The sequence below is a fragment of the Schistocerca serialis genome, chromosome 3 (assembly GCF_023864345.2).
Source record: "Schistocerca serialis cubense isolate TAMUIC-IGC-003099 chromosome 3, iqSchSeri2.2, whole genome shotgun sequence".
NCBI classification, from domain to species: Eukaryota; Metazoa; Arthropoda; class Insecta; order Orthoptera; family Acrididae; genus Schistocerca; species Schistocerca serialis.
Window position 1 is genome coordinate 441,267,546 of NC_064640.1, and position 23,391 is coordinate 441,290,936.

The following is a 23,391-nucleotide window of genomic DNA, read 5'->3' on the forward strand; positions in this document are numbered from 1 at the left end:
ATCACTCGTCATATTTGTGCTTCTTTCATAAGTTACTGAAGAAGTGTCTCTTTATCTCAGCAATATATAAAAATGTCGTAATTTTTTAGCTGCAAACAACCACATTGGAGAAAACTCACTTGTTGGGAATGAAGCTCAGAATGAAGTCCTGGGAAGTCGACAGAAGAATAGCAAGGTTGGTTTCACATTGGCACAGGTGATTTTAGAACACGGATTCAGATTCTAGGTATCTTGTGTATGTTAATTTACTAGTTTTTCATCAGTAGTCTTCTTTTATATGAAGTTAATAGTTTTTGCTACATAGTCCATTTTTTTCTAAATTAGTTGCGAAGCAAGCAATTGAATTTTGTAGGTCATGTTTCATTTTATTATAATGAATTCTTTCAGTTTTCTGAACAAAACTATACTAATTATGGAACAAACGTTAGTGATAAGCCACTAATGTGATTTAAACTGCAATTCTGACCTGTGAATGGTTAAAAAAAATTGAAAAATATTTGATCTGTTGTAAAATCAATTTGAAGTCAAAATTGTGTATTCACTCTAACTTTGGATGAAAAAGAAGCTAGTAATGTGATAGTTAAAAGCTTAAACTCTCCTTTTACTGACAAGACTGGTGTCTTTCTCCTAGATGACAGAGACAGAGATTCTCTCTCTTATATAATATCCAAAAATTATTTGCAACAATGACTGGCTCGTTATTCGAAGTTGAGGCATGTTATGTTTTCCAGTTTCTGTGAGCCCTTTATGTAATTGCATAAGAAGCAGAACATTTTCTTATATGGTGTTGAATCATACATGTGACAAAGTTATAATGAAGTATGTCGTTATAAATAGCATGTTGTAATTAAAATGTATGTGATATTTTGTCATGTGGAACTGGTATGGAATCATTAAACATGCACACTGGAAAGACAAAGACACAGAGAGAATCATTTTATAATTTTATCGTACACCATTCATGAACGAAACAAAGAGGTGACCAAATGATGCTGGTACCAGGTACCTTTAATTGTATGCTGGGAATTGGCTTGTGGTGTATAAACGTGTCAAATGCATATGTTGGACAAGTTTTATTTCAACTTGATCCCTATCTAAAACTCTTTTTAAGTGAAATGACAGAACAAAGTTTTACATAAAAGACCAATTGAGTGTCATGACGAATTTCTGTGTGGGCTATTGTAATATATTCAGGACATAATTTTTCTTTAATTATTTGAGGAATTTTGTTATTGACAAGAAATTGAAAACTTTGGCAAGCATTTTGTATAGCTGTAGTTGGGAAGGAAATGACTTACACTTTGTAACAAGGTGTGTGTAAAGTAGACTAGTGGTAAATAAATAGAAAGTATACCACATAATTTTAATCTTCTATCAGCTATCTGTAATGAGCATACAGCTGTTCATTTAAAATATGTGCCAAAAATAATGTCATCCCAAAATAACTGACCTGTTTCAGGGTTTTTCACAGTTGCATCATTATTTTTCATATTTTTAACATCAGTGTTATGGTTTCTATACAGAGAGCTTAGCTTAATGATAATTATACCTTTGGATATGCACAGAATGTTAAGCATTTGATGATTGTTACTAAATCTGTCTTCTCATTTCTGTCTGCATGATACTTGTAAAGTAGTTTGTACTTTCCTAATGAAGAATCTTATTTTACGCGTCCTGTAGTGGAAATGGTACAGTGCACGTAATGCATGGTTTAATAATTCATATAATAATTATCTGTTTGTGAGCTTCACAATTTAGAATTGTATGTCTGCCTGCATGGAAAAGCTTTAGTTACATATTTCTTTTATATTAAGATCTAACTTGACTGAATAAGGCTAACTCCGTTGCTGTTCTAGGTTGAACAGTTGAAAGATATTGCGCAACAGAAACTACCAAATGGTGGCCCTGTCATTGCTATAGTTGTGTTTGCGTGCAATCGTATTACCGTCAGCAAGTGTATTGATCAGTTGGTGCGTTACCGTCCATCACGCCATCAGTTTCCTATCATTGTGAGCCAAGATTGTCGCCATAAAGCCACAGCTGATGTTATTGATTCATATAGCAATGAAGTTTTTCATATAGAGGTAAATTACTTTCTCATCTTTGTTGTGTGCTGATTATTATATACAATATTTAATATCTCATTATGTTATTCAAATTGTAAAAAATCTTCGGAAACAAATGTATGTACCTTTTATTAGTATTTACCCTTTTATTTGGCATTCCATCTTTGTTGAAAAGTGTCAGTGTTGGTGTATTATTGTATTGTGTTGTTGACTAAACACACTGGCCAGTTAATTTAAAGTTTTGTTCAACTTTATCTTAGCAACCTGATCAGTCAGAGATTGAAGTACCTCCAAAGGAGAAAAAGTTTCGAGGTTATTTCAACATAGCACGGCATTACGGTTGGGCTCTAAACGAAACATTTTTCAGATTTGGGTTCAACACAGTCATCATTGTGGAAGGTAACATATTGCATTATTACTCACCTTCTTTTTTTTCTGTCTTTTCTTCTTTTGCAATGTTCAATGTAGTTTGTGTTCTTTACAGTCTGTGGACAAAAGAGTATATTGTGGGACTTGACTGCAGCTTCAACTGGATAAATAACTAAGGCATAACTAAAAACTGCATTTGTTATTTTTACTGAAAGCACATCGTCACAGCCACTGTAGTGTGAATGCAAAACATTTCCACCATATCTGATCTGTATATTAAGTTTATTTTTGAGCTACATAATTCCTCTTGAACTTTTTCATGCATATCACTATTAGCACTCGCAAGGACACAGATAGTGTGAACCCAGTGCTAAACAGAAATAAATGATTGTGTTTGATATTTATACCTCTCAGGTGTTTGTCAGAGAATGGTCTGCTATGAGTCTGGAATAGTTTGATAATTTTTATCGTTTTGTCGGTCTCTGTGTCTTCACTAACAATGGATATCAGTATCAGATGAATCCGTCAAAAAAGTGTACAGGCTGTACGAGGGAGCAGTAAAGGTGATGCCCGGAGGAGCAGGTGTAGGTACCTCCTGGTTGTTTTTTTTTTTTTTTTTTTTTCCCTACTGGTATTCTCGCTTTACACCTTAGTCTCCAGAAGTAGGAAGCTGTCGGCCTGTGTGTGTCAAGCTGAACCTGGCAAACTGTTCCATTAGACACTGCTGTCTGTCACATGTATGCACAATGCATTACAAAGCAGTCACTTGAAAATTATATGATACCCAAATTCAGAAGATAGCACATTGCAATAAATATTTTATAGCTGGAAGTAAACAATCATTTATTTAAACATTATTATGGCTGTGAAATCACCTGGAGGTATTGCTTTTGGGTGGGGGGGGGGGGGAGTTAACAGCTTTGGGGAGGGAAATAAATATGAAATATAACATTTTATGCAATTTATTGCTGTTTAATTGTCATGTTCTGTAGGCCTGGTATCTGAGAAACCGTTTGAAGCAGTGAGAAAGCTTTTAATTAGCTTTTCTCAGATACCTTCATTCAGAAAGGTGTTTCTTTTTTTTTTTTCCCCAGCTTGGCATACATACTTCATCCAGTCTTCCACCACAATGTAATCAGTAGCTTTCTCAAGTAAATTCAGCACATCTTTCATTTTGATGTACAATTTCTGGATCATAAATTTTCTGTTGGACAATATTGACAGTGATGAGGGGGGAAACCTCGTACATCTACATCTACATTTATACTCCGCAAGCCACCCAACGGTGTGTGGCGGAGGACACTTTACGTGCCACTGTCATTACCTCCCTTTCCTGTTCCAGTCGCGTATGGTTCGCGGGAAGAACGACTGTCTGAAAGCCTCCATGCGCGCTCTAATCTCTCTAATTTTACATTCGTGGTCTCCTCGGGAGGTATAAGTAGGGGGAAGCAATATATTCGATACCTCATCCAGAAACGCACCCTCTCGAAACCTGGCGAGCAAGCTACACCGCGATGCAGAGCGCCTCTCTTGCAGAGTCTGCCACTTGAGTTTGCTAAACATCTCCGTAACACTTTCACGGTTACCAAATAACCCTGTGACGAAACGCGCCGCTCTTCTTTGGATCTTCTTCTATCTCCTCCGTCAACCCGATATGGTACGGATCCCACACTGATGAGCAACAGTCAAGTATAGGTTGAACAAGTGTTTTGTAAGCCACCTCCTTTGTTGATGGACTACATTTTCTAAGGACTCTCCCAATGAATCTCAACCTGGTACCCGCCTTACCAACAATTAATTTTATATGATCATTGCACTTCAAATCGTTCCGCACGCATACTCCCAGATATTTTACAGAAATAACTGCTACCAGTGTTCGTTCCGCTATCATATAATCATACAATAAAGGATCCTTCTTTCTATGTATTCACAATACATTACATTTGTCTATGTTAAGGGTCAGTTGCCACTCCCTGCACCAAGTGCCTATCCGCTGCAGATCTTCCTGCATTTCGCTACAATTTTCTAATGCTGCAACTTCTCTGTATACTACAGCATCATCCGCGAAAAGCCGCATGGAACTTCCGACACTATCTACTAGATCATTTATATATATTGTGAAAAGCAATGGTCCTATAACACTCCCCTGTGGCACGCCAGAGGTTACTTTAACGTCTGTAGACGTCTCTCCATTGATTACAACATGCTGTGTTCTGTTTGCTAAAAACTCTTCAATCCAGCCACACAGCTGGTCTGATATTCTGTAGGCTCTTACTTTGTTTATCAGGCGACAGTGCGGAACTGTATCGAACGCCTTCCAGAAGCCAAGGAAAATAGCATCTACCTGGGAGCATGTATCTAATATTTTCTGGGTCTCATGAACAAATAAAGCGAGTTGGGTCTCACACGATCGCTGTTTCTGGAATCCATGTTGATTCCTACAGAGTAGATTCTGGGTTTCCAAAAACGACATGATATGCGAGCAAAAAACATGTTCTAATATTCTACAACAGATCGACGTCAGAGATATAGGTCTATAGTTTTGCACATCTGCTCGACGACACTTCTTGAAGACTGGGACTACCTGTGCTCTTTTTCCAATCATTTGGAACCTTACGTTCCTCTAGAGACTTGAGGTACACGGCTGTTAGAATGGGGGGCAAGTTCTTTCGCGTACTCTGTGTAGAATCGAATTGGTATCCCGTCAGGTCCAGTGGACTTTCCTCTGTTGAGTGATTTCAGTTGCTTTTCTATTCCTTGGACACTTATTCATGGCCCATTTCTGTTACTATGCTGTCAGGTTCAAATTTATTGTAAAAGTGCGCATGACTTCCTCCAACTCTGACTTTGCATAGCAACCCAAGCTTGAAACAAGTTTCTCTTCAAGCCACTTTGCAATTTCTTCCTTCTTTGTATTTGACTTAAGAATTTTCTCCTTTCTTCTTAAATGCTAACAAACATGTAGATGACACAGTTCCCTTCTAAGCCACATAATAAATCTAGCTGGGCTCACATTCAGGACAGCGATTCAAATGCCTGTCTGGCCATCTAGATTTTGATTTTCCATGATTTCCCTATATTGTTTAAGGGAAATGCCAGGATGGTTCCTTTGACAGGACACATCCAATTTCCTTCTTATCCTTCCCAAGTTGATGCTTGTACTGTCTCCAATGACATCTTCAGTCGAACATTAGACCCTAACCTTTCTTTCTTCCGATAAGGGAAATGCATCTATATTTCAATTCAGCTACCTATTTCTGAACTGTTGAAAATGAAGCATCACACTTTCTATTATATTTCGCCAGCTTTGGATAAGTTTCAGCAGGGTAAAAAAAAAAAAAAAAAAAAAAATTTTAGGGCAGTTTGGTTTTCCAGTTTATTTATTTGAACAAAGTACACACTAAAAACTACTTGAAAATGCCTTATGAACAAAAATTCTCTGCAGATCTGTTTAAAATGTGAATTAATTCATATCAGTGCCAAAAACATTCCAGGTGGAATGTTTTTCTCCGTGTTCTCATACTATATGAAAATAATCCTTTATTGCATTGCATTGCTGTTAATATGTTCATATACTGCTAGTAGCATATACGTACTACTTTATTAGTTTTCATTATGTTGACCATTCACAACTGTCTTATCACTTACAGTTTTAATGTGAATGTCACATCACATCTTTGTGCCAGAAGTCTGTACTACTGTTTAGTGTGAGCAGAAAACTCTGCGCAAACCCTGGGGATTTATGTGCTGGAGGCAGTATGTCCTATTGCATCAGCTGACTGTTGCCATACTGCGGGCAATTGCACTGGCTAACTGACAACATCGCCCCTTTCCACACTCACTTGTACTTTGTTGTCAATCACTTTGTTATTCTGATCCAGGTACAGAGTATAAATTTTGTCATGTATTTGTAACATGGCTGGAGGTGTTCCTTTAGCTATATACAGCTTGCAGATTTGAGATTTTCCTCTTCCAGTCTTGCTGGAAACTCCACTAGAGTAAAAGCAGTCCATACTGCTGCTACAACATCTGTTGCAGCAAATGTGTGATAGTATGATGATCGTGCTGTAATGCTTGTATGTGTCAACATAACTTAACCAATCTTCACTCTTCCACAGCTTCAACAGCATTTCTCCCATACACTTCACATGACCTTCCTGGCTGTCGACCTCCACCTCTCTGATGTCTCCATCCATACCTCTGTCAATATAAAGTCCACTAATTACCATCAGTAAGTACATTTTGACAGCTGTCATCCCTTCCACACCAAAAAATTACTCCCATACAACCTGGCCACCTGTGGATGGTCTACCTGCAATGACAAGAATTCCCTTGCCCAGTATGTGAAAGGACTCACAAAGGCCATCACATAGAGGCACTATCTCTCGAACCTAGCCTGCAAACAGATTTCATGCACCATATCCTAACACACCCCTAATCCTTTCATCACCCCAAAGAACCAGCTGCAGAGGATCCTGCCCTCCCACCCCCCTCCTCCCGGTCTCATCACCCAGTATCATTCTGGACTGAAGCCACTGAACCATGTCCTTTACCATGTTTTGACTATCTATCATTGTGCCCAGAAATCAGAAATGAGGGGCACCCTACCTCTGCTAAAGTGGTATTCTACCACCAGCCTATCCTACACACCACCATAGTCCATCCATATGCCACTTCCACTTCCAACCCTTTGCCACAGGGGTCATATGCCTGTGGAGGACCCAGGTGAAAGACTCGACAGATTTATGCAACTAGCACATCCTACTCTTGTCCCGTCATAGGTTTATCCTATCCCATCAGAGGCAGGTCCACCTGTGAAAGCAGCCATGATGTATACCAGATCTGCTGCACTTTCTTCACAGCATTTTGTGTGGGCATGACCACCAACCACCTATTCACCAGAATGAATGGTCACCAGGAAGATGTAGCTCGCTCAGTTTTAGTGGGTGCCTCACAACCTATGCCTTCTGAATCCCCCCTCCCCCAGCACCAGCGTTTCTGAGCTACAAAGATAGGTGTTATACCTACAACACATCCGTCATTCCCTCAGTCATCCTGGTCTTATTCTCCGCTAGCATCCTGCACAGACACACTCTCCCAACACTCTCCCCTTCCTCTGTTTGGTCACCAGTTTCCAATCGACTCCACCATGTCATCGTCAGTGTAGATTGCATGAACACACCAGTTCCAGTAACCTTGTGTCTTCTTATGCACCTGCCGCCTCATTCCAAGCCATCAGCCATGCTTCCCACCCCCCCCCCCCACCCCCCCTCACTCCTTGCCTCTTTCCTCCCCTAACCATGTGCCTGTCAGTGACTTGACACTTCTACTGTTTAGTGAGATGTTTTTTTTTTTATTTCTAAATTATTTACATGTGTCTGGCAATGAGTTAGGTTAAAGAGAGAGAGAGAGAGAGAGAGAGAGAGAGAGAGAGAGGGAAATATCTAAGAGGAGCTGTAAAGCTCACAGGTCTAGTCAGTCAGAATGAGTCAAGCTAAAGAAAGGTGTGTATCATAAAAAAAGCTTATTGTTAGTATTGAGAGGTCCAATTGCATGGCAAGTCAAGAAACGTATTGCATTTTCATACATTTCATACATACATCTCACTTAAAAATTGTAACAGTAAAGTTGAGAGGAGATGTGGCATATGTGGAGCTATACTGAGTGCCGTACTTTCCATTCAGCATCCATGAATGATACTGAGACTGTAAAATTGTCATTTTATTGCAATGTGTATTGCATATAGGGATACAGTGTGTTCACTTTACCTTCCATGAGGTAAATCTGTAGACAGGTAGCTCTTGTTAATTTTACCAAATTACAACGCTCCATGTTATATACTTAAGAGCAATGCTCATATAATGTGCTGTGCTGGTTTACAATATTTTACCCTGGGAATAAAACTGTGCAGAGGTTTATTGCACATCTTTTGAAAACAGTGTGAAGAACACTTTCTAAAATGGTTGTAGGTTCTTATTGTATGTACTCTACAGTTAATTAAACTCCAATTTATGTATCCACTGTGGCACACAAATAGTAGACTCTGCCGAAAAGGCTCTTGGAATGCATGAGCCCAGTCATCTAGTCATGTTAGAGATCCACTTGTCCCTTTCTAAATGGAAGAATTTTGCATAACAGCTACAAGAAATTTTATAGCATTTCTGGATTACAAGTCTGCAGTGTCATAATGTAATTTTAACCAAAAAAGTGACTGTCAAATGTTCCTAGAAATATAAATGATTCTGATAATTCTATGTATGTATGAATATTGTTGTGCTGATGCAGGTGTCTCCCAGTAAAACCCATGTACTGAGACAGGTGCAACCTTATTTTGCAGATTTTGTTTGTGATCCCTGCCGTGTCGTGTGAGGCCTGCTTTTAGCAAGACAGCCATAAACCCTTCAAACAGGCAACCATAAAATTGGTGTCTGCCAGCAGGATCAATATTACTCCCCTTCATACCTATAAAATACCATGATGTTCTAAAATAAATTACAGAAGCAAATATTTGCTACATTACTCATCCTTTTGAACTGCTTTTAGTGAGTAGATAACAGAGCAATTGATGCTGTGTGTTGCAATACAAGCCTAGCCACCTAGCCCACTCTTTTGCCTGCTATATACCTCCTGTAGTGTTGTGTTGATTGAAACAGCACTGAATGCAGCTCATGTTCACTGTCTCAGATGATATATTTCACTCCTGAGAACTTACAAAGCCACCTATGGTGCCCCCTCTATTTTTACACTCAATGAAAATACAATGAACTCTCATAGTGGAAGAGGAATTATTGATAAACTGAGAAGAAGTAAGAAGCCTGAACAACAAGTAACAGCTTCCATCATTGGCAGAATAGTATATTACTTCTGACCAGTGACACACAATAAAGAAAAAAAAAGGTACAGATGAGGTGAGACTGAACAGCTAAAAACACAAGAAGTTAGACGAGTAGCTGTCTGAGGTCACTCATTGTTGTTCTTCTTCAGTCTTCTGTCACCTATCTTCCAACAGGTCAGCATATATCCTTGTACAGTGATGGTTACTGTCTGCCACACATGCACCGTACCAAAATTACAGGCAGCAATTGAGCCACTACCAACACATTTGCAGTACTGGCTAACCCCAGGAAAGCAATGAACAATGGAGGCTACACGATAGACCCACAAGGGTGGAACTCTAACTTTTCAGCAGGGCTGATGTTTGAAAGCTCAAGGAACCTCCTAAGAACTCTGGATGATAGGTATGTCTCTTGGTAGGATTCCCTTGAGGTGCTTTTCCATTGCCAGCCTTCAAGAAAAATTGCACTTCCAATCTTTTCCTCATTCCTCAGAGTACCACAGTCTTTATAGTAACTGAGCAACAGCTTTGAAAAAACTGATAGGAGCAGCTTGAGCTCTTGGTTACGGCTCACAAATGACAAGTTCTAAACATGCATTGGAGAAGACTGACACTACAGGTGTGTGAGCCTAAAAGTTCTAAAGCCATACGTATCATTCCCAGTCACGTCCAGGATTTATTTATGCCTCTTTATGTGACTAACCTCTGATAACTTTATGTGCGATGCGTGCTAAGTTGATTGTTGTTCAGACACCATCTTAAACCCTATATCTTTACATAACACATTAGATAATAGGGTTCATACATCAAGAGAAGAGAAAACCATTCCTAATAAACTATTTTAGCATTCAAACTAACAACTGGCTGAATGATGCCTCCCTTTCAATGTGGAAAGGGTAGTTTCTATAGAAGGGGTACTACAAAATATATGAAGCCTGTTGATTATATAGTTCCTGCTCTGATGTTTTTAATGGGCAAGAAGGAAAATGATTCTGTGGAAGACGAATAAAAATAAGACATAGCCCTATCTTCAAAGTCGGTAAGAGGTCTTTACTCTATAGTAGTACTGTGCTGAGAAATAAATACTATAAGCGTCCTCTGTGGAATGAGAGAGATCAGTTGCCACAGAGAAGCACCACATCGTATGCTCCATACTACTGACATTACTTTTTCATCGACAAGAATGCAGCATGTCAGAAATGGTCACAATGTGCAGCCATTTAGAATCTACATTTGTTCACAGTTTGCCATCTTTATGTCCATTGCTAATGTTTATTGTAAATCATCCTGGAAACTTGTTATTCGTTACACCATTCCTTAAAGAAGTATCTGCAATGATGTAGTATAATACTTTGACTTCCACCAAGCTAATTGTCTGTGTTTATCTCAGTCGTTTCTAGCATATTTACTGTCTTAACATTTCTCATTATTGTACCTTGATCCCTTCAATTGCACAGAAACCTGTTTCTGTTGCCTTTGCGTAGCAATTTCAGTCTTCATGCAGTTTGCAATTTTAGAAAACAGCTGAAATGTAAATTGAACAAATCATCATCTACCATTCTGAAACTGTATTCAGATGATGAGGTTATTGGCACAAATATTTGAGGTAGTGGTCGAGGCTTATAGAAATGTGGCAACAAAGTGAACCTTGTGGAAAATTTTACATGTATTTAATGTATGGGTATCGTGGAAATGATGTCTGCCACAATAACAATAAAGTATTAGACTACAGGCGGTATAGAGCAGGCAAAAGAGTGGGCTAGGCTTATATTGCATCGTACAGCATCAATTGTTCTGTTATCTAGTCGTTAAAAGCAGTTTAAAAGGATGATTAATGTAGCAGATATTTGCTTCTGTAATTTATTTTAGAATATCATGGAATTTTGTAGGTATGAAGGGGAGTAATATTGATCCTGTGGCGGACACCAATTTTATGGTTGCCTTTTTGAAGCGTCAATGGCTGTCTTGCTAAAAGCACGCCTCACGCAACATGGCAGGGATCACAAACAAAATCTGCAAAACAAAAAATGGGATTGCACCTGTCTCAGTACAAATATCTCAATCTTTCAAGAGGAGACTGATGTCTGTTTTCTTCTTAGGCAGTGGTGAAAACATATTCCTTTACTCTCAAGAAATTATGGTACAAAGAATAATGCCTCTTTCCTCCACTTACAAAGCCTGGAATTGGCTGTCAGTCTGATGGGTACCAGGGGCACTTGGGAATTTAGGAAATGAGTTAGTGGATGTGCTAGCCACAGTGCTGTACACCCTGCATGCTATAGCCTTATGTTAGTGGGAAGACCGAAAATAAACTGTGGCTGGGAAAATCAGCTATTTGGCTATGGTGTACCACCTCCTGTTCCACTGAAGTGTGATGAAGTCCTGTTCAATTGACAACAGATTGGCATGTAGCACATGGTTTCCTCCTCTGGTGAGAGGACCCACCATTGTGTAATACTTGTGCTGTACAGATTTCAGTATGCCATCTTCTATAAATGTATTTTATATTGAAACAAGTGAACAAAGGCTAGTTTACAAACTGATCTGTCCTCTATTTTAGTGAATGATGAGAGGAACATGGTAAGACATTTAAAATTTCATTAAGTGTTTGACTTGCTCCTTAAATTATGTGGGAGAAGGTTTTAATGTGTTGTCAGGGTAACTACCTCATCCAGGAGTTTGCTTCCTTAAAAAGAAATAACACTAAAAAACCACACAGTCCTTGTTTGTGCTTTACTATTTTTCCTGTTATTCTACAGTACAATTAGGATGTTAACAATGTATTTTAAAATTGACAGTTTTACATTCTGTGTGATTGGGTATAAGTGGTTAGGTGGGTGTGTGGAAAATGGAGGAGTGTAAGTTTGCAGTTCTAAGTGAGTTTGTAGTTTATGAGCTTTTAGTTTTACCAGTTTTAAACACATTCATCTCAGATTGCTTTAAAAGGGCTGCTAATGAATTTGAAGTCAAATCCCCTAAACATACATAAGTGACCTTGTGTGCAAACTTTCTTCGTACTAGGTAGCTCATAACTGATAACCAGGACCTGATAAATAGTTGGCAAAATGTGCTAATGCACAATGCCTTCTAACCCTGTGGTTCATCTTCTGGTGCGTTCACAGTCAGAACATTCTTTTACTTTGACTGTTGCCTACTTTTATAACTATTATCAAAAAACTTCTAAATTATTACTTGTGTAACAAATAAGTCTAAAAGATACTTTAATGACATTTATATGTACAGCTGCAAGTACACCTACTACAAATATTCACAGCTCCCCATCCCATTTTTCTCCCCATTTATCAGCATATCACTTAAACTGTTATATATGTATGTAGTTTTTCTTTCTATGAAAGCAATCACAGAAAACATGTCAAAGATGCACAATAGAATCATTGAAATCTCTTTTGTAAAAGCACTCTGACACAATTAGAGGAAAAACATTTTATTAGTACAATCTGTTCTCATACCGGGTGCATCCCTAGGTGATGGATAGGGTAAGGCTCTCCAGATATACATGGCTGGTGGGAAATAAAATACAACCCATGGACAAACACAAAAATCAAAATCCAAAGATGGCTGTCCCCAGATTTGACAGACTTTGGTCAGCATCTGTCCCCAAGGTTGGGGGGGGGGGGGGCTGAGAAAAATCTCCAGGGCTAACAACCATGGTTTTAAACCAGTTGTTCTAACAATAGGAGTCACTCCACACATAATATTACCAATCATTGAAGAGTGTGATGTGAAACAAAGTGTGCGAGTTGACAGTTGGATTCTGTGGAGCCTGCAGAATTTGAGAGGCTATTTGGAGTGTCTTGGAATATCAAGCAAGATTAAGTATAGGAAACCAAGTTACATAGCTACTTTCAATACAAATTCTCTTCTAAAAACTAGAAAATTAAAACACCTTACAGACACCCTCAAGAGCACAAAATTCTCATAACAGCAGTACAAAAAACCAGATTTGTAGATGAAAACAGTTTTTATTCTGGAGGCTTCAGAATATACAAAGTAAAGGTAGGCAAAACAAATTATGAAAAACAGACTGCATCTTGGAACTGACTTCATAATAGACAAAAATATTTTGGACTCCATTATCAACTTTGAATCTCAATCCAAAAGACTCTCCAACTTACCTTCAAGTCTGCTAATAAGTATATACCATCGTGAATGCACATGCCCCATAAATATGACAGTCGAAAAGACAAATGAAAGGTGGAATGTTTTTGGGACCAGTTCAGTGATGATTTGCAGAAAATCCCAGAAAAACACAATGCCCTACTTTTGGGATGCTTCAGCACCTAGGTAGGGAAGGAGAAGAAATGCAAACAAATTTCTGGAGACTACCCAACACATAACAGAACCAACCAAAATGACATCAGACTGATAGAATTATGCCAAGCACACAACATGATTCTGAAATCTACAGCCTTTAAAAAGCTACCTTGAAAACAAGGAACACGGGTCTCACCAAACCCACACGTAGATGAATTCCAACTTGATCACATGACAATCAAACTGAATTTCCATAAAGAAATACGAAATTTCAAAATCCTTAGAGCAGCCACTCTAGATCCTGATCATTACCTTTCTAAAATAAAACTCAAAATCATCCCTAAAAGGAAAAAGGCAACCAGTTACCCCAAAAGAAGAAAATATGATCCAGAAAAGATAACACTCCAACGAGTTTCCCCTCACAACTAAAGACACACAAAGTCAAAACTGGGATGAAATGGAAGAAAGCCTAATAAGTAGAGCCAAACAATTAGCGCCCATAATCAAAGTCGGAAACAATGCCTGGTGGACAGAAGAATGTGATAGACTGCTTGAACTAAGAAGAAAAGCATGGCAACAGTGAAAGTCACAGAAGAGTGAACAGAACAGACAAAACTTGAATATAAAATTAGTGATGAAAAAATCAAAAGAATAAAAGAAGCCCAATAAGACCACCTCCTCTTTCAGGTCAATGATGACTTCACCAAAAACAACACAAAGAACTTGCTTTTTTAAAAAAAAAGCAAAAAAAAAAAACCAAATACAGTTCACTTACTCTACAGCTCCAAAACAAAAATGGAAATACTGCTCACAACAACAGGGATATTTGCAAAATATTGGCAGAGTATTTGAGAAACCTTCTTAACTCTAAAGAACCCATAGAAAAAATGGATCTCAACAATAACCAGTCCTAAATCTGAACCACCCTCCACTGAGAAACTACAGTCAGTCATCTCAAATCCTAAAAACTGTAAAGCCTTGGGAGGAAACCAAATCACAGCTGAACTTTATTGAAATGAAATGTCAACAAAAATGCCATAGACTCTCTCTGAAACATCTTTGAAGAAATCTGGGCAAATGAAAGAATCCCATATGAATGGAAGACAGCTCTCATCCACCCATTCCATAAGAAAGGGTCCAAAACAGATCCCAACAACTACAGAGGGATCTCATTCCTAGATGTAACATACAAGATATTCTCTAAAGTCCTACTAAACAGGGCAGAACTGCAGTTAGTCCATCAACTTGGAGAATACCAAGCAGGTTTCAGGAAAGGGAAATCCTGCCCAGAAGAAATCCTAAACCTTAAAGACCTTATGCCCTACCAAAAAGCAAGAGCAAAATCATATGTTATCACTTTAATTGACTTTCAGAAAGCATACGAATCAGTAGACTGGGAATCTCTCATCTCTTTAATAAAACAAATAAACCTAGACAACAAAATCTCAATTTTAATCAGAGAAACACATAACAAACACATACTTCAAAGTCAGATTCCTGTGAAAAGTCTCCAACCCTTTTGTGGTTAAAATTGTTGTATGACAAGGAGATGGACTCTCTCCACTGCTACTTAACTGTGCCGTTTAAAAGTAATCAGAGAGTGGAACATGAAGATCCATAATGGAATCTGACTAGGAACAAAAAACAAAAGCATCAAAGTCAATTATCTAGCCTTTGCAGATGATGGCCGTAATTAGCCAAGACCTGGGAAGAAGCCAAAGAACAGACCCTCAAACTACAAAAAACAAGCTGAACAAATAGGTGTCTCATAATCTAATTTGAAAAGACCAAGATAACGACAAACATAAAAAAAACCACCAAAACATTTTAAAGTGGGAGAACAAAAAATTGAAATCATCAAAGAATTCAAATATCTTGGAGAATGGATCAGCTGGAATGCCTATGAGAAAAAGGCAATGAATCTAGAAGAAGTAAATTCGAACTGGCCTTTCAACTCACCAAAAACACATATAACAAAAAGTCCCTGTCATGGAATGCAAAAATAAGACAATACAACACAGTAATCAAACCGGAAGCCCTGTATGCAGCCGAAACATAGTCAGACACAATCCATGGCCTAGTTGAAATGTCAGAAATCAAAGAAAGGAAGATATTTAAAAAAAATCCTTGGCCCCAGGTTCCACAACAACGAACTGATTGAAATCAAGTATGAAACCCTTTACCAAAGTACCAAAAAATTTTCAGCCGTAGTGAGGAAAAGGAGAATTGATTTTTATAGACACATCTTCAGAATGAACTCAAATAGATTAAAAAAAGAAAAGTTGTCTACTTACACAAAAAAAAAAATAATTGGTGTAAGGAAATGGAGGACGACTTGGAGAACTACAAATTACAGAAAATATGCTTGTGGAGGAAAAGGGGGCAGAAAAAAAGGCAAGCAAGAAAGAGAAGTTCCAAGTCAAAATGAAAACCAAACAAACAATTCAAATCACTGAAAAAGAAAGGAAAGCAAAATCAGAAAGAATGAACCAATAGTGGGATAATTGAAAGGCACAGAACATTAAAAACTGATTTAACATACCCAAAGTAGGGTGAAATGATGATAGTAGTAGTAGTACAATCTGTTTCTAGTGTGTTTACAGAAATATTTTTGTGTAATAGTTTTATGAAATCCCTACACCTACATCTACACTTAAAACTTTGCAAACACACTGTGAAGCGTGTTGCAGATGATTCTTTCCATTGTACCAGTTATTAGGGCTTCTTCCCATCCCATTCACATAGGGAGTACAAGAAGATGACTGTTTGAATGGCTCCATGTGTTCTGTAATTAATCCAATCTTGTCATTGTGATCCGTATGGGAGTGATATGTAAGGGGTCGTAGTATATTCCTCAATTCATCACTGAAAGATTGTTCCTGAAACATTGTAAATAGACTTGCTCTGGATAGTTTGTGTGTGTCTTCCAGTGTACATCAGTTCAGTTTCTTCAGTATTTCTGTGTCTCACTGCCACAGGTCAAACAAACCTGGGACCATTCATGCTACCCTTCTCTGTATGCAGTCAGTATCGTCTGTTAGCCCTATTTGGTACAGGTGACATACAGTTCAGCAGTATTCTAGTAGTAGTGATTTGTAAGTAACCTCTTCTGTAGACTGACTGCATTTCCCTAGTATTCTACCAATAAACCATAGTCTGCTACCTACTTTACCCACAATATAACCTTTTCTGTGGCACTAGGAAGGAATTTAAATTTAAATTTTCTGGAGGATAGTTACTGAAGATCCATACTAGTATCTTACCACTTCTTATAATCTGATTCCCTTAGTACAATTCCCAACCAGGGTTATGGGTACCAGCAGCACTGCTATTGATAACATTTTCATAGATACTACCACATTAGCAAATCGTAGTATAAATCCAATATTTAATGACCTTTCAGATCATGATGCCCAGTTGCTTACATTTAATATAGTGGGATCTGATTCAACTAATAACAGGAAGTGGGAAATTATACGAATAATAAATGAAACAGGAATTGAAGGTATAAAAAGCTGTTTGAAGAATACAAACTGGAAAGATGTATACAATTCACCCGGGATAAATGCAAAATAGTCATTTGAAAACTGCTGCCCTAAGAAAGTAATCATAGCAAATAGATTAAATGTTTCAAAACCTTGGCTTACAAATGGAATAAAAGTATCTTGCAAAACAAAGAGAAGACTGTACTTAATGTCAAGGGAAAATGATGACTACAGAGCTAAGTCACATTACAAATTATATTGTAAAATTCTAAACAAAGTAATCAGAACCTCAAAATGTATTTATTTTCAAGAAAAAATAAATGCCTGTAATAACAAGATAAAAACTATATGGAACATAGCAAAAAGTGAAACAGGAAAAACTAATCAGGCAAATGAGGAAATTATGTTAAATGTAAATAATGAGTTGATTAGAGATGCCTCAAAAATTGCAGACACTTTCAACAACTTTTTCCTTTCAGTAGCAGACAGCTTAGGTTTGCATAGTTCCTTAGCAGACAGCTTAAAATATTTAGAAAATGCATTTCCGCAGAAGTTTGACAAAATTCAACTATAACCTACCTCACCGAAAGAGATTTCTAATATTATTAGCTCTCTTAAAAACAAATGTTCCAGTGGTTATGATGAAATCAGCACTACCATAATTAAATGTTGCTCCTCAGAACTTTATGACAGATTGAATTACTTATGTAATGAATCCCTCCACTGTGGTACTTTTCTAACTAGGTCTCAATATGCTATTGTCAAACCATTACACAAAAAAGGAGACAAATCATCAGTGGAAAACTTCTTTCCCATTTCATTATTGGCAATATTTTCAAAAATGCTTGAAAGGGTTATGTACAATAGACTTTATAAACACTTAGTACAGAAAAATATTCTCATTTGCAATCAGTTTGGATTTTGGAAAGGACTGTCAACTGATCAAGCTATATTCACTTTTACAGATGATATATTAGAATCAATAAATCAAAAGTTATTACACTTGGAATATTCTGTGATCTGGTTAAAGCTTTTGATTGTGTTAAGCATGATATCCTTATACAAAAGTTAAAATATTATGGGATAACAAGAGTAGCAGGCTCATGGTTCTGTGTGTGTGTGTGTGTGTGTGTGTGTGTGTGTGTGTCAGGCTTACCACATAACAATAGTCATTCAAAATATGGACAAGGGGTGCCCCTAGGGCTCTATTCCAGGTCCCATGTTGTTCTACATCTACATCTACATCGATACTCCGCAAGCCACCCAACGGTGTGTGGCGGAGGGCACTTTACGTGCCACTGTCATTACCTCCCTTTCCTGTTCCAGTCGCGTATGGTTCGCGGGAAGAACGACTGTCTGAAAGCCTCCGTGCGCGCTCTAATCTCTCTAATTTTACATTCGTGATCTCCTCGGGAGGTATAAGTAGGGGGAAGCAATATATTCGATACCTCATCCAGAAACGCACCCTCTCGAAACCTGGCGAGCAAGCTACACCGCGATGCAGAGCGCCTCTCTTGCAGAGTCAGCCACTTGAGTTTATTAAACATCTCCGTAACGCTATCACGGTTACCAAATAACCCGGTGACAAAACGCGCCGCTCTTCTTTGGATCTTCTCTATCTACTCCGTCAACCCGACCTGGTACGGATCCCACACTGATGAGCAATACTCAAGTATATGTCGAACGAGTGTTTTGTAAGCCACCTCCTTTGTTGATGGACTACATTTTGTAAGCACTCTCCCAATGAATCTCAACCTGGTACCCGCCTTACCAACAATTAATTTTATATGATCATTCCACTTCAAATCGTTCCGTACGCACACTCCCAGATATTTTACAGAAGTAACTGCTACCAGTGTTTGTCCCGCTATCATATAATCATACAATAAAGGATCCTTCTTTCTATGTATTCGCAATACATTACATTTGTCTATGTTAAGGGTCAGTTGCCACTCCCTGCACCAAGTGCCTATCCGCTGCAGATCTTCCTGTATTTCGCTACAATTTTCTAATGCAGCAACTTCTCTGTATACTACAGCATCATCCGCGAAAAGCCGCATGGAACTTCCGACACTATCTACTAGGTCATTTATATATATTGTGAAAAGCAATGGTCCCATAACACTCCCCTGTGGCACGCCAGAGGTTACTTTAACGTCTGTAGACGTCTCTCCATTGATAACAACATGCTGTGTTCTGTTTGCTAAAAACTCTTCAATCCAGCCACACAGCTGGTCTGATATTCCGTAGGCTCTTACTTTGTTTATCAGGCGACAGTGCGGAACTGTATCGAACGCCTTCCGGAAGTCAAGAAAAATAGCATCTACCTGGGAGCCTGTATCTAATATTTTCTGGGTCTCATGAACAAATAAGGCGAGTTGGGTCTCACACGATTGCTGTTTCCGGAATCCATGTTGATTCCTACATAGTAGATTCTGGGTTTCCAGAAATGACATGATACGCGAGCAAAAAACATGTTCTAAAATTCTACAAGAGATCGACGTAAGAGATATAGGTCTATAGTTTTGCGCATCTGCTCGACGACCCTTCTTGAAGACTGGGACTATCTGTGCTCTTTTTCAATCATTTGGAACCCTCCGTTCCTCTAGAGACTTGCGGTACACGGCTGTTAGAAGGGGGGCAAGTTCTTTCGCGTACTCAGTGTAGAATCGAATTGGTATCCCGTCAGGTCCAGTGGACTTTCCTCTATTGAGTGATTCCAGTTGCTTTTCTATTCCTTGGACACTTATTTCGATGTCAGCCATTTTTTCGTTTGTGCGAGGATTTAGAGAAGGAACTGCAGTGCGGTCTTCCTCTGTGAAACAGCTTTGGAAAAAGGTGTTTAGTATTTCAGCTTTACGCGTGTCATCCTCTGTTTCAATGCCATCATCATCCCGTAGTGTCTGGATATGCTGTTTCGAGCCACTTACTGATGTAACGTAAGACTAGAACTTCCTAGGATTTTCTGTCAAGTCGGTACATAGAATTTTACTTTCGAATTCAATGAACGCTTCACGCATAGCCCTCCTTACGCTAACTTTGACATCGTTTAGCTTCTGTTTGTCTGAGAGGTTTTGGCTGCGTTTAAACTTGGAGTGGAGCTCTCTTTGCTTTCGCAGTAGTTTCCTAACTTTGTTGTTGTACCACGGTGGATTTTTCCCGTCCCTCACAGTTTTACTCGGCACGTACCTGTCTAAAACGCATTTTACGATTGCCTTGAACTTTTTCCATAAACACTCAACATTGTCAGTGTCGGAACAGAAATTTTCGTTTTGATTTGTTAGGTAGTCTGAAATCTGCCTTCTATTACTCTTGCTAAACAGATAAACCTTCCTCCCTTTTTTTATATTCCTATTAACTTCCATATTCAGGGATGCTGCAACGGCCTTATGATCACTGATTCCCTGTTCTGTACTTACAGAGTCGAAAAGTTCGGGTCTGTTTGTTATCAGTAGGTCCAAAGGTCCAAGATGTTATCTCCACGAGTCGGTTCTCTGTTTAATTGCTCGAGGTAATTTTCGGATAGTGCACTCAGTATAATGTCACTCGATGCTCTGTCCCTACCACCCGTCCTAAACATCTGAGTGTCCCAGTCTATATCTGGTAAATTGAAATCTCCACCTATTCCTATTCCTATTGTTCCTATTATATATTAATGACCTTCCATATGCAGTGTCACAAAATGCAAATTTTGTCTTATTTGCAGATGATACAAGTATTGGTATAAAAAACAGTACCTGTGAGCTCACTGAGCAATCAGCTAATGAAATATCTGTATCAATGGGTGTTTCACAGCAAATGGATTGTCACTGAATTTTGACAAGACCCAATACATATAGTTTAGTACCTCACAAAGAATACCTGGCCCTATAAGTATAATGTATTCAAACAATGAAATTAAAGCTGTAGACAGTGTCAAATTTTTAAGGCTACAAATTGACCACAACCTAAATTGGAAAACTCACACTCTAGACTTAATGAAACGCCATAGTTGAGCAACATTTACAGTACGCATGATAGCACAAATAGGTGATTTAAAATGAAGAAGTTATTTTATTCAGCCTACTTCCTTTCACTAGTGAGTTATGGAATCATCTTTTGGGGAAACTCATCTCACAAAGAGAACATTTTCAAAACTCAGAAACGAGTCATTAGAATTACATTTGGTGTCAGTCCTAGATCATCATGCAGAGACCTCTTTAAAAGAACTGGTATTCTAACTACTACTTCTCAGTAAATATACTCATTGATGTCTTTTGTCATTTCCAACATGTCTGTTTTTACAACAAAAAATGCAAAACATGATTATAATACCAGATCCAAAAACAATCTGTATAAGGACTATAAAAGCTTAACATTAGTACAAAAACGAGTCAAATACATGGGTACTCATATAGTCAATAACTTATCAAAGCATATCAAAGGTCTTGTAAGTGATAAAGATTGGTTTCAGAGTGAATTAAAGAACTTCCTGGTGGCCAACTCCTTCTACTCCATCGATGAATATCTTCACAATGATTATAGCTCATAACTCTGTCTGCATTAGAATTGAACAATATCCATATATCTGAGGAAAAAAAGAAAAAAACCTTTGACTCTTTCCATATCGCAGAGACTTCTCTCCAAGGGATCCATGGAAAAGATAAATGTAATGTAAGGTAAGGAGGGCAGGCCCATTGCTGAGACCGTCTTTTACTCCCAAGAAAAATCTGCAGTACTCATGTAATGGCAGGCTGAGTGGACCTGGGGTTGTCCTGGAGAAACTGGAACGAGGAAAATTAATTGCTTTTATCTGGTATTGAACCTGGGACCTCCAGAGCTAGAGTCTAGTGTTCAACCCTTTTTTTATCTTATTTCGTCTATATTGTTCATTGAATTTGTTCGTGGCAGACGTCCGATGACACTAGTTCATGTTGTTCATTGATCCGTTCACTCAGTTTATTACTAGCTAAACCCTCTGACCGAACTCGCTGAGCTACCGTGCCGGCTACCCACTAGACCACAATGGCCTCATGAGCCTATGTGGTAGCTCCATTTTGTACACCTACAATCAGAATCCAGTTGTGATTCATTAATACTGTAGTCAAAGGATACTACATTTTTTCAGTTGTGAAGTGCACAGTTTTACACGTCTGGATGTTTAAAGAAAGTTGCTAGTCGTTGCATCTCTTTGAATTCTTACTAGATCCTACTGAATATTTGTGAGACTTTTTTCAAACACTACTTCATTGTAGATAAATGCATCATCTGTGAAAAGTCTGAGGTTACTATTAACATTGTCCACAAGGTCATTAATCTACAACAGGAACAGCGAGGATCTAAATGTACTTCCCTGACATACACGCACGCGTTAGTTAGTCAGTGAATCACCATCCATGTTAACATGCTGTGTCCTCCCTACCAAGAAATCTTCAGTCCAATCACAGATTTAGTTTGATAGCCCACACAGTCATGCATTTTATAATAAGCATAGATGTGTTACCAAGTCAATAGATTTTCAGAAATAGAGAAATACTGCATCTACTTGACTGCATTGATCCATGGCTTTCAAGAATTCATGTGACAAAAGTGCAAGTTGGGTTTCACCCGATCGAGGTTTTCGAAATGCATGCTGGTTGACATGATTGATGTCATTATGTTTGCATTTGTGTAGGATGTGGAGTGGGGTTGATGTCAGCATTGGAAAGGTGTATAAAAGTAAAAGAGCTACCTAGAAATATTTGGATTTATTCGAAATGATGGTATACAGAGAGGGCTCATCCTGGGGAGTGGAAGTTACAGGGTGGCTGCCAGTCTCAGATTGGGGCCTGATTATGGGAATAGGCAGTTCACAGAGTGCAGAGCCAGAGGCTCTGCCTCCCAAGAGAGATTTCTGCTCTAGTCAAGGTCTGGATTACAAGAGAATCAAGTGACTGTGTTTTGCTCTCCAGAACTCTCCAATGACCAAACATTATTCCCTCCTCCCCATGCTCCAGCATGGTTGAAGGCATCTCCTGTTAGTGGCTTTAACTGGACAGAACTGTCTTGGTTCTGAAAGGCAGGCAGCTTGGGTCACATAGGCATGACAAAAGTTTATGTTGAGAGAAAACTTATTCCTCAAGGAATATGCAGTTTTTTGTGTTGTCTAACAAATATTAGTCTCGTTGCTACATAGTTTAACCAAAAGCTAAAAACATAAAATACATTGTCAACATAACAAAATACTTAATTCTGTGAAAATCGCTGTATTTGGGTGACAATTATAATGAATCAACATCTGAAGCAAATCGGCTGCCATGAATGTCTTCTTGGGGGGCTCCAAAAGTATGGGAATTGCATGGGGAGAGATCAGGACTGCATGGAGAATGTGTAAGGGCTTCCC

The 23,391-nt window shown here is 38.5% G+C and overlaps 1 protein-coding gene across 2 annotated transcripts in view; it reads left to right on the top strand.

Annotated features, from left to right (window-relative positions):
* LOC126470335 (alpha-1,3-mannosyl-glycoprotein 2-beta-N-acetylglucosaminyltransferase) overlaps positions 1-23,391 on the top strand; it is a 92,279-nt gene that overhangs the window by 14,135 nt on the left and 54,753 nt on the right. For both annotated transcript variants that reach the window (XM_050098123.1, XM_050098122.1), the window contains exons 4-6: positions 90-175; positions 1,857-2,084; positions 2,327-2,465. In XM_050098123.1, the coding sequence (XP_049954080.1) occupies positions 90-175; positions 1,857-2,084; positions 2,327-2,465 (453 nt within the window). The remainder of the gene's footprint in view (positions 1-89; positions 176-1,856; positions 2,085-2,326; positions 2,466-23,391) is intronic.